Source organism: Megascapheus bottae, chromosome 22 (genome assembly GCF_031878675.1).
Source record: "Megascapheus bottae isolate mThoBot1 chromosome 22, mThoBot2.hap1, whole genome shotgun sequence".
Classification (NCBI taxonomy): Eukaryota; Metazoa; Chordata; class Mammalia; order Rodentia; family Geomyidae; genus Megascapheus; species Megascapheus bottae.
This window is the reverse complement of record NC_143530.1, coordinates 13,363,749-13,375,349: the sequence shown is the minus strand read 5'-3', so window position 1 is coordinate 13,375,349 and position 11,601 is coordinate 13,363,749. Positions and strand designations below refer to the sequence as shown.

At 49.3% G+C, this 11,601-nt stretch overlaps 1 protein-coding gene across 1 annotated transcript; it reads left to right on the top strand.

Annotated features, from left to right (window-relative positions):
• Positions 1-1,015: 1,015 nt before the first annotated feature.
• On the top strand, positions 1,016-9,081 carry LOC150047837 (HLA class II histocompatibility antigen, DP beta 1 chain-like). Its single transcript, XM_090355929.1, has 6 exons — positions 1,016-1,188; positions 3,532-3,798; positions 6,197-6,478; positions 7,632-7,742; positions 8,099-8,122; positions 8,823-9,081. The coding sequence occupies exons 1-5, from the start codon at positions 1,092-1,094 to the stop codon at positions 8,116-8,118; spliced, it is 777 nt and encodes a 258-aa protein (XP_090212055.1). The 5' UTR covers positions 1,016-1,091; the 3' UTR covers positions 8,119-8,122; positions 8,823-9,081.
• The last annotated feature ends 2,520 nt before the right edge of the window (positions 9,082-11,601 follow it).

The following is an 11,601-nucleotide window of genomic DNA, read 5'->3' as shown; positions in this document are numbered from 1 at the left end:
GTGTGTGTGAGTCCTGGGACTTGAACTGGGTCTGGATGCTGTCCCAGAGCTGAAGAGCTCAAGGCCACTGTCTACTCCTTGAGCCATAGAGCCATTCCAGCTTTCTGGTGGTTAACTGGAGATAAGAGTCTCACAGACTTCCATGCTCAGATCTCAGCCTCCTGAGTAGCTGGGATGACAGGCGTGAGCCACCCTTAGCCCAGCTAAGAAATGCAGTCTTTACCTGACTTACATAACTGTAACCCCTTTGTATATCACCTTTAAAATAACAACAAAACCCTAAAGATTTTTCTTATATCGGCAAAGTTAAAAAGTTCTCAATATTTAATGCAAAAAGAGAAACGTGTCAATATTTATTCTTGTACCATTGCTTTGTATAATAGTAATTAATAGGGAAAGATGCCATTTTCACTGCTTGCCAAGTCTTCTCTAAAATGAAGCAATGTGAGATGTTGAAGCACTGGCTGATTCTCTAACGATCTACAGCGAGGTAAGTGGGAAGGGATGGTGGCATGGTGGTGTGTGTCCACACTGGTGAATCCACGTCCTCTGGACGCAGGGGTAGGAGAGGAGTCTTGAGCTCAAAGTAGTGAGCTGCACTAAATACTGTTGGAGATGGAAGACAAAATAAAGTGCTTATGTCTACAATACCAGGGCACTGTTCCTGAATTCTATTCTCATTCTTAAATGTATTATGCTTAAATGACTGTTTTATTCTCTTGTATTCTATGTGGTAACATCCCGTTATCTATCTGTCTGTCTATCTATCTATCTATCTATCTATCCACAAATATTCCTGAAACTTCACTACTTATCTCGCTGGTTAAAACACATCCCTCTCCTCCCTCTACCTCCTTAAGTACATCCTACCCTGACTTGTCAGACTCTCACACGGTCTTGTCTGCCTAGTGAGTAATGACTCACACAAAGCTCTCTGCCCATTGGTTCACTTCCCGGGTTCTGTCCAATCCTGGAGTCACAGGACACTACTTTGGTCATGGTCTTGGTTATTTTGCCCAGAATCTTCATTTACTGAGCTCTCCATTCCCTGGCCGCTCCTTTCTCCATTCATAGCCTTTTCCAGCTCCAAGATGGTCCCACAGGGCCCCAAGGCTCCCTGGCCAGTCACTCTGATGCTGTTTCTGGTGGTGCTGAGCAACTCTGTGGTCCAGAGCAGGGAAACTCCAGGTGAGAGGAGAGTGGCTGCTGGGGGGGGGCGGTGGGCTTGGGTCAAGGAGCCTTCTCTTTGAGGAACCAGACTTTGAGAAAGGGACTTGAACTCAGGGCCTGAGCACTGTCCTTGGGAATTTCTCAAGACTAGCACTCTACCACTTGAGCCACAGCACCACTTCCTGCGTTATCTGTGTATGTGGTACTGAGGAATCAAACCCAGGGCTTCATGCATACTAGGCAAGCACTCTACCACTAGGCCACACTCCTGGCCCAGCTCTTTGTTCTTTGTTCCCAGGTACAGAGTCAGGTTCACTTTTTTTTTTTTTTTTTTTTTTTGTGGGTCATGGGACTTGAATTTGTCCAGGGTACTGTCCCTGAGCTCATCAGCTCAAGGCTACCACCCTACCCCTGGGCCTGGGCGCTGTGCTTGAGCTCTTCAACTCAAGGCTACCACCCTACCCTTGAGCCAAGCCCCACTTCCCATTTTCTAGAGGTTAATTGGAGGTAAGAGTCTTAGGTCCTTTTGTGCCCGGGCTGGCTTTGAACCTTGATCGCAGATTCCTGAGTAGCTAGGATTATAAGCATGAGCCACCGTGCCTGGCTCAGGTTCACTTCTTATTTGCTATTTAGCCAGTCTGTTCTCCAGGACATAGAGACAGAGAGTAGAGGAAAGGTGGTGGGGATGAGAGCAGAGTGTGCTTATATCCTGTGAACCATAGCTGACAGGTCTGGAAAAACCTTAGGTGAAAAAAATTACAAAAGAGAGAGAGAGACAGAGACAGAGAGGAGAAAGAGAGCGGGGGGGGGGGGGGGAGAGGCAGAGACAAAGGAGAGAGAGGCTGAGACTAGACAAAGACAGAGATCAGCAGAGATCAGGAGGGTTCATATTCAGAGTTCCATCAAGTTTGTATCACAGCCTTGAGACGTGGGTCACTGTGCTGATTCAGTGCTCAGGGAGCACGACTTCTGCTCCCTGGAACAAACAGCAGCCTGAGTGCTCAGACAAGGATGGCAGACTTAGGGTAAAGGGTTAACAGGCTGGGGTCCTACCAGGAGTCTTGTTGAAAGTGATTCTTTCAGTCTTCCCAGAAGTTCACTAGAGTCTTAGAACAAAATGGGTTGTGTGTGTGTGTGTGTGTGTGTGTGCGTGTGTGTGGTGTGTGCTTGCATGTGTAGTGAGTGATATGTGTATATAGTAAGATGTGTGTGTATTCACTATCTCTGAGCTCTTGTGCTCAAGGTTATCATTCTTCCACTTTGAGCCACAGTTACACAGTTACTACGTTTTGTCGTTAATTGGAGATGACTCAGACTGGCTTTGAACCCAGCACCTCTGATCTGGAGGTTCAAGAATACAGTTGTGAGCCACTAGCCCCTGACCAAAATGAGATGTCTCGAAAGGAAGGATGAGGTGAGGGTGTGCAGGTGTGTGAGGAAAGGTCAGGCAGCCCTGGAAGAAGTAACCAGGGCCAGAGCTGCCCCTCGTGGTGTTACCTCACAACTTCTGCCCTCACACTTTCCTCTCAGAATAATTTTCAGCTAATACAAATGTTCACCAGCACTGGAGGAGGAAGGCAGGCGAGTGACTCTCTAGTTGATCATGGCTTTAGTCTTTGCTTCATAGATGCTGCTGCTGTCTCCTCCTCCTCTCCCTCCCCCCTCCTCCTCTCCCTCCCCGTCCTCCTCCCCCTCCTGCCCCTCCTCCCCCTCCTCCTCCTCCTCCCTCTCTTCCCCCTCCCCCTCCTCCTCCCCCTCTTCCCCCTCCTCCTCCATGTCTCCCCCCTCCCCCTCCCCCTCCCCCTCCACCTCCCCCTCCCCTCCTCCTCCCCCTCCCCTTCTCCTCCTCCCCTTCTTCCCCCTCCTCCCCCTCCTCCTCCTTCCCCTCCCCCTCCCCTCCTCCCCTCCCCTCTTCCTCCTCACTCTCTCCTCCTCCTTTCCCCCTCCCCTTCTTCTTCCCCTCCCCCTCCCCTCCTCCCCCTCCCCTCCTCCTCCTCCTCCCCCTCCTCCCTCTCTTCCCCCTCCCCTTCCCCTCCCCTCCTCCCCCTCCTCCTCCCCCTCCTCCTCCTCCCCCTCCTTCTCTTCCTACTCCTCCCCCTCCCCTCCTCCTCCTCCCCCTCCCCTTCTCCTTGTCCTGGGCCTTGGCACCGCCCCTGAGCCCTCCAGGTCTCCACTGTGAACCACAGCAGCACTGCTGGTTTTCTGGTGGTGGGGACCTCGGGAGGGGGACGGGTGTGACGTGTTCGGGACACGCAGCGTCGGGCGGCCTCAGGGCCGGGCGGAGGGGAGGTCAAGGCGCTGGGGGGAGGGGGATCTGGAGACCCGGCGGCCAGGGCGGCTCACCTCCACGCTGTCCCGCAGAGAATTACCTGGAGCTGGGCCTACTGGAGTGCTACGCCGTCAATGGGACGCTGCGCTACGTGGAGCGACACATCCACAACCGGGAGGAGTACGCGCGCTTCGACAGCGACCTCCGGGAGTTCATCGCCGTGACCCCGCTCGGGGAGCCCACAGCCAGGTACTTCAACAGCCAGAAGGAGGTCCTGGAGGATGAGCGGGCGAGGGTGGACACGTTCTGCAGACACAACTACCAAGTGCTGGACAAGGACTGCACCCTGAAGAGACAGGGTGAGCGTGGAGGGCGGGCAGCTCCCGACGGCGGGGAGGGGCCTTGAGGAGCGGAGGGGGGGTAAACAAGGTGGACGGTGGAAGGGAAGAGAGGCGGCTGGCGGGCTGGAGGCTGCAGGGGAGTGGGGGGAGGGAGGAGGGGGGAGGCGGAGCTCTGCCCACCCCCGAGACCAGCAGGGAGCAAGGGAGCCAGCAGTAAGAGGCTGTGTCCAGTGGAGGAGCTGAGCACAGGGTAGACGTCGTCATGAACCTCTGTGTGTGCCTGTGTGTGTGCGTGTGTGCGTGTGTGTGCGTGTGTGTGCCTGTGTGTGTGTGTGCCTGTGTGTGTGTGCCTGTGTGTGTGTGCCTGTGTGTGTGTGTGCGTGTGCCTGTGTGTGTGTGCCTGTGTGTGTGTGCCTGTGTGTGTGTGTGCGTGTGCCTGTGTGTGTGTGCCTGTGTGTGTGCCTGTGTGTGTGTGCCTGTGTGTGTGTGCCTGTGTGTGTGTGTGCGTGTGCCTGTGTGTGTGTGCCTGTGTGTATATGTATGTGCCTGTGTGTATATGTGTGTGCCTGTGTGTGCCTGTGTGTGCCTGTGTGTGTGTGTGCCTGTGTTTGTGTGGGTGCCTCTGTGTGTGTGTGCCTGTGTGTGTGCCTGTGTGTGCATGTGTGTGCATGCCTGGGTGTGTGTGTGTGCCTGTGTGTGTGCCTGTGTGTGTGTATGTGTGTATGTGTGCCTGTGTGTGTGCCTGTGTGTGCCTGTGTGTGTGCCTGTATGTGCCTGTGTGTGTGTGCCTGTGTGTGTGTGCCTGTGTGTGCCTCTGTGTGTGCTTGTGTGTGCCTGTGTGTGTGCCTGTCTGTGCCTCTGTGTCTGTGTGCCTGTGCCTGGGTGCGCCTGTGTGTATGTGTGCTGTGCCTGTGTGTGTGCCTGTATGTGTTCCTCTGTGTGCGTGCCCATGTGTGTACATTTGTGTGTACCCGTGCCTGTGTGTGTGCCTATGCCTGTATGTGTGCCCCTATGTGTGTGCCTCTGTGTGTCTGTGCCTGTGTGTGTACCTTGTATGTCTGTGTGTGCGTGCCTGTATGTGTGTGTGCACGCCTGCTTGTCCATAGTGGGGCTTGAACTCAGGGCCCAGGCACTGAGCCTTTTCACTCAGGGTAGAACTTGACCACTTGAGCAAGAGCTCCACTTCCAGGTTTTGTTGTTGTTGTTTGTAATGATGAATTGTAGTAAGTCTCACGCACTTCCCTGCTTTGGCAGGCTTTCCACTGCGATCCTCACATCTCAGCCTCCTGAGTAGTAGGATTACAGGCGGGAGCCACTGCACCTGACTTTTTTGTTTTTGTTATTTGCTGGTCCTGGGCCTTGATTCAGAGCCTTAGCACTATCCTTGGACTTTCTCCAGGCCAGCACTCTGCCACTTGAGCCACAGCACCACTTCTGGCTTTTTCTATGTATGTGGTACTGAGAAATTGAACCCTGGTCTTTGTGCATGCTAGGCAAATACTCTACCACTAGGCCACACTCGCCCCTGCAGGCTTGTTTTTATTTGTTTTTGTTTTGGGGGGATGGGATGAATAGTGCTCGAGTTTGAACTCTGGGTCCTAAGCACTTGAGCCAGGCCTCGAGCCCTAGCTGGTGTGGAAGGGTTGGAGCTGGGGAGGAGGGTCTGGGCAGGAGGAAAGCATCTAGGGAGGTTACCCAGTGAGAAGCCAGCAAGGACGCCTAGGGAGAGGGCAGTGTGAGATATTGACTAAGAACCAGCAAAGCCCATGGAGGAGACTAAAGAGTAAAAGGCCAGAACTAGGGGCAGAGATCACACCTGCAATCCCAGCTGCTCAGGAGGCTGAGATCCGAGGATCAAGGTTCAAAGCCAGGAGTAAAGAATGTGAGACTCTTATGTCTAATTAACCACTAGAAAACAAGAAATAGGGCTTGGCTCAAAAGGTAGGGTACTAGCCTTGAGCTGAAGAGCTCAGGGACAACGCCCAGACCCAGAGTTCAAGTCCCAAGACTAACCAAAAAAAAAAAAAACTCTGCTAGATATGCCATATAGTGTTGCTTTTGCATTGTTCCTAACATGTATGATCTGAGCTATGTAATTAAGGACTGTGTATATTACATTAAAGGTCTTTTCAGGGCCGTCTGCATCCTAGTTATGAGATTTATGTCTTAAAGATCTCGGAAATAGGCCAGCGCCAATGGCTCACACCTGTAACACTAGCTATTCAGCAGGCTGAGATCTGAGGATCACAGTATATAAAGCCAGACCAGGAAATAAAGTCGGTGAGACTTTTATCTCTAATTAACCACCAGAAAACCAGAAATGGTGCTCTGGCTCAAGTGGTAGACTGCTTTTCCTAATGAAAACACTTAAGAAATAATCATCTTAACATCACTTCTTTTTCTGTCCCATTTCTAGTCCAGCCTCAAGTACATGTGTCACCCTCCAAAAAGGGGTCTCTAGAGCACCACAACATGCTCGTCTGCCACGTGACAGATTTCTACCCAGGCAACATTGAAGTCCGGTGGTTCCTCAATGGCCAGGAGGAGGAGGCTGGGGTGGTGACCTCAGGCCTGGTGCACAATGGAGACTGGACCTTTCAGATCCTGGTGATGCTGGAAATGACCCCCCACCAGGGAGACGTCTACACCTGCCACGTGGAGCACCCCAGCCTGGACAGTCCTGTCACTGTGGAGTGGAGTGAGTTAGCCCCCAACTATAACCCTTTTTTGTTGTTGTCGTTGTCATCAGTCCTGAAGATTGAACTCAGGGCCTGGGCACTGTCCCTGAGCTTCATTTGCTCAAGGCTAGCGCTCTACCACTTGAGCTACTGTGCCACTTACGTTTTTTCTGTGTATGTGGTACTGAGGGATCAAACCCAGGGGTCATGCATGCTAGGCAAGCCCTCTACCACTAAGCCACATTCCCAGCCCAGGCAACTCTCTACCTCTAAGGTCCACTCATCTTGTGCATGGTTATAACACTGTGACCACATTTGTGTCTCTACATTTGTGTCTTCCATACCAGCCCCCACGGGTGGATCTGCTCTGAGGCAATGGAGACCGGCGTGTCACTGCCTGAGGAAATCAGAGGACTCAACATCTCTCCTCCTCAGAAAATCTAGAAATCAATCGTTTTCCTGAATTGTCCTCACATATCGAAACAATTCTCTTCCTCTCACGTGTAACCTATTGTCGTGATTGAATAGGAACTGGCAGAATCTGCTTTGCTTACCTTGTGAAGTCCAGAACTTGGAGGCTCTTTCCAAGTATATTCTACACGGAGCCAATAGCTCACACCTGTAATCAGAGCTCCTCGAGACTGAGATCTGGAGATCACAAATTCTGCCAACCTGATCAGAAAAGCCAATGAGATTCTTATCTCCAAGTAACTACCCCAAAACCCAGAAGTGGAGCTGGGGTTCAAGTGGTAGAACACCAGCCTTGAGTGGAAAAGCTGTGGGATAACACCCAGTCCCTAAGATCAAGCCTCCCTACCAGCAATTAATCAATCAATCCAGCAACCAGTACCAATAAAATATATCCCATCTCACTGAGCGTGGAGAGTCACCTGTGTTATCCCAAAGGCTTGATACAGAAGCAGGAGGCTCAGGATCTCTAGCCAGCCTTGGCTACAATAACAACACCTTATCATAAAAAACATAGACAGACAGACAGATGCATATACTAAATTTATGAGTATGGATATATTTATCTGGTATATATAAGTAAATCTCCTTCTCCCAGTGTCTCCTCTCAGTCTCTTGCCCATGCTCCGCTCGTGGTGCTAGGATCTCAGACAAGGTCCAGGAGGGGTGTGGAGGTGACACTCACCTGTGCCCTGTTCTTTGCAGAGGCGCAGTCTGACTCAGCCCGGAGCAAGACGCTGACGGGCGTCGGGGGCTTCGCGCTGGGGCTCATCTTCCTCACGGTGGGCACCGTCATGCGTGTGAGGAGCAGGAAAGGTGAGCACACCAGCCGCTGCCTTCCGGGCTTCCTCTCTGCCTCCACCAGACAAGATGAGAGAGAGGTCGTGCCGGGGTTCTAGACACGGCTGCAGCTTTCCAGTCATGCTGTCCTCTGGGGAAAGAGGAAAAGGGGAATCCCCAGTGGAGGACTCCTGTGGCCTCAGGCCCAGCCAGGTGCCAGGCATCTGGAGAGCTCAGGCTGCTGGGGGAGGGGACAGCAATGGGTAGGGGGGAGATGAGGGAGGCGGGGTCTGTGTAGTGCTGGGCAGGGAGGGTGGAATGGAAAGTTTCTCTCCTTACTGAAGATAGTCTTGAAGGTTGAATATATTCGTTCTTTTTTCTCTTCATTTCAGCTCCACAAGCACCTAGATAAGTTGGTAAGTGCATTCATTTTTCCTGAGGGGCTGGGGGTATAGGATTAAAGTGTGTGTGTGTGTGTGTGTGTGTGTGTGTGTGTGTGTGTGTGTGTTTGCTGTGACTACGAGAAAAGAGCCACAGACCTGAACTTCTATTTCAATCTCAGCTCTTTGGAAAGTTGGGAAACAGCAGTATTTTACCCCGCAGAGAGAAATCTGAAATAAACATGAGTATATGTGTGTATGTGTGTGTGCACACACATGCACAGGCATGTGCCCATACTGGAGCTTGAGCTCATGGGCTGGGCACTGTCCCTTAGCTTTTTCTGCTCAAGGTTGGCACTATATCACTTGAGTTATAGCTCCATTTCCAATATCTTGGGTGTATACTGAGAGATGAGAGGGACCGTTCCTGCCAGAGCAGCTTGGAATCCAGCGATTCTCACACCTCCTCTTCCTGAGTAGCGAGGGTGAGAGCTACCAAAGCCCAGCCAGATAAACTTTTTGACAAGACTAAAACTCAGAATCATGCTAGCCAAGCTGACCTGGAACTTGTGATGTTCCTACTTCACAAATGCTGGGGTTACAGGTGTGTGCCAAGTGTAACCAAGACTCTGTCTTATAACATCTCCCCTCCCCGCCTCTCGCTCTGTCTCTTAGCTTGGGATCTAGAGCAAGAGGGATGAGTAGCTTGGAATAACTTTGTTTTTACTCTCCACAGGGTTCCAACTCTAACTGAAAGACCAGAGGTGCCTCAAAACAAGGATTTTCCTGTGCTTTTTCATCTTAGGCTGGTTTGAGGATGAAGTCCCAGCTTTCTCAAGAAATGTTGCTGCCAAGTAATTGCTTTGAAATTAGCTTTTCTACTTTAGCTCTTCAATTCACTGCAATTTCTCTCTGAGTCATCTATATTCCCTTCTACTTAGCTCCACAAAGAATAAAAATTATTTTTCTTTCTAAGAAAAAGGAATACAAATCCAGTGTGCTTGTCTATTTCCTTTTAAGAGGACACACCAAACATATCTGCCATTGTATTTGTCTGAGGGTTTGGGTGCATTTTTTTGCTTGTTTGCTTTTTGGTAAACAGAACTAATATAGAGGTTCTTTATACATAGGCAATGGCGGGGGGAAAGCTAGGATACCCTAACAATTGAATAAAGTTTCATGCATTTGGGCCTCTCTAAAATGACTGACTTCTTTGGGCTACCCTTTATCATAGTTACCTCCTCACTCACCTAGGACTGGGACCTTACTTATCCAATGATGATGAGATTGCAAATCACAGTTATGTGGCCTGTATTCCCTGATTTAACATATAGAGCTTAGTAATCTTATGCAGGGGATGGGAGAGTGTGTTTGAGTGTATAACTGTTTGAAACAGTGTAAGACTACATAAGTATGCAAGAATGTGCATCAATAATTGTGTGTGAATATTTGTGTCCAGGTATATAAGTGTAAATATGTGTGTTTGAACCTTCTTTGGTACGTTTAAGTCGTATATAAGAACGTGTAAGTTCATTGGGTGTCAGTGGCTCAGGCCTGGCATCCTAGCTACTCAGGAGGTTGAGATATGTGAGGACCATTTGAAGCCACCCTGGCAGGAAACTCACCTTCAATTAACTACCAAACAAACAATCCAGAAGTGGAGCTGGGACTAAGGGTAGAATGCACGTTATGAGTGAACAAATAAGCTCAGGGACAGAGCTCAAGCCTGAGTTCAAGCCATTCAAGCCACAGGAAAGGCAAAAAAGTGCAAGCTGGGAGAAAAGTGGGCCAGAGCATGTAGAATGGATAAAGGTGTGTTTGCATGTAGGAACATGCAAGGAAATTGAAAACTGTTCAAGTGTGCATAACTGTAAATGTGCCATGGCACATTGACACTTGCTTGTATATAAACATGTTAATGTGCAAATGTATGAGAATGTAGAGGCATGTCTGTGTGTAAGACCATGTAAATGTATGTTTGAGTGTGTAGGAGTGTGTTTGGGTGTTTGTTTCTATGTGTGAGAATGGGTGAAGTGCAAAATGTTAATAGTGTGTGAATTGTGGAAGATTGAGTATGTTTGAGTATTTCATGGTGTTTTTGTGTCCAAGTTTGTATAAATGTGTAAGGATGTGTGTAAATGTGCAAGAATGGGTAAATGTGTGTGAATATCCAAGGATAAAAATGCATGTGAGGGGCCGGGAGTTTGGCCTAGTGGTAGAGTGCTTGCCTAGCATGCACGAAGACCCGGGTTTGATTCCTTGGTACCACATACAGAGAAAAAAGCTGGAAGTGGTGCTGAGGGTCAAGTGGTAGAGCTCTAGCCTTGAGAAAGTCCAAGGACAGTGCTCAGGCCCTGAGCTGAAGCCCAGGACCGGCAAAAAAAAAAAAATTGCATGTGAATGTTTTTGTGTGTGAGGACATTTAAGACTACTTTGACATGTTTTGGGTTTTTGTTTGGGTTTTTTTTGCCAGTCCTGGGACTTGAACTCAGGTTCTGGGCACTGTCCTTGAGCTTTCTCAAGCCTAGTGCTTTACCACTTGAGCCACAGTGCTACTTCTGCCTTTTTCTGTGTATGTGGTACTGAGGACTCAAACCCAGGGCTACATGTGTGCTAGGCAAGCACTCTACCCCTAGGCCACGCTTTGGCCCTAACATTTCACATTAACGTTACATGTTTAATTGAGCATATCAACAAGTTGGAAGAATGTGTAAAAGTGAAAGCACTGTAAGTGTAAATGCATATTCAAATGTGCTTGTGTTTAAGTGTGTTTTTGCATACTTAGATTTGCATATTGAAGTGTAAAGTGGGTGCAGTTTGGCATGTGTGGGTGTGTAAGAATCTGTAGGCACGTATAGAAGCATGCAAGTTGTCTAAGAATTTGTAAGCAGAGTAAGTGCATATCTTTGGGTAGAAGAGTGTGCTCAGGGGGCCAGGAGTTGGCCTAGTGGTAGAGTGCTTGCCTAGCATGTATGAAGACCCAGGTTTGATTCCTTGGTATCACGTACATAGAAAAGAGCCAAAAGTGGCCCAAGGATAGTGCTTAGGTCCTGAGCTCAAGCCGAGGACTGGCCAAAAAGAAGTGTGTTCAGGTGTCACTGGTGTGTTTAAGTTGACATGTACATGAATATGTAACCATGTGTAACACTGTGTAAAGGTGTATTCAGTATGAATGTGCAAGAGCATGTAAAACCATAGGAATGTGAGCATGATTTGGCACTTTTAAATTGTCATATGTAAGCATGTGTAAAGTGGGTAAACACGTACAAGGGTGCAAAAGGATGTATAGGAATGTATGATTGGGCTGGGAGTTTGGCCTAGTGGTTAAAGTGCTTGCCTAGCATGCACGAAGACCCGGGTTCGATTCCTTGGTACCACATACATAGAAAAAAGCTGGAAATGGTGCTTTGGCTCAAGTGGTAGAGCTCTAGCCTTGAGAAAGTCCAAGGACATTGCTCAGGCCCTGAGCTCAAGCCCAGGACTGGCAAAAAAAAAAAAAAAAAAAAAAAGAATGT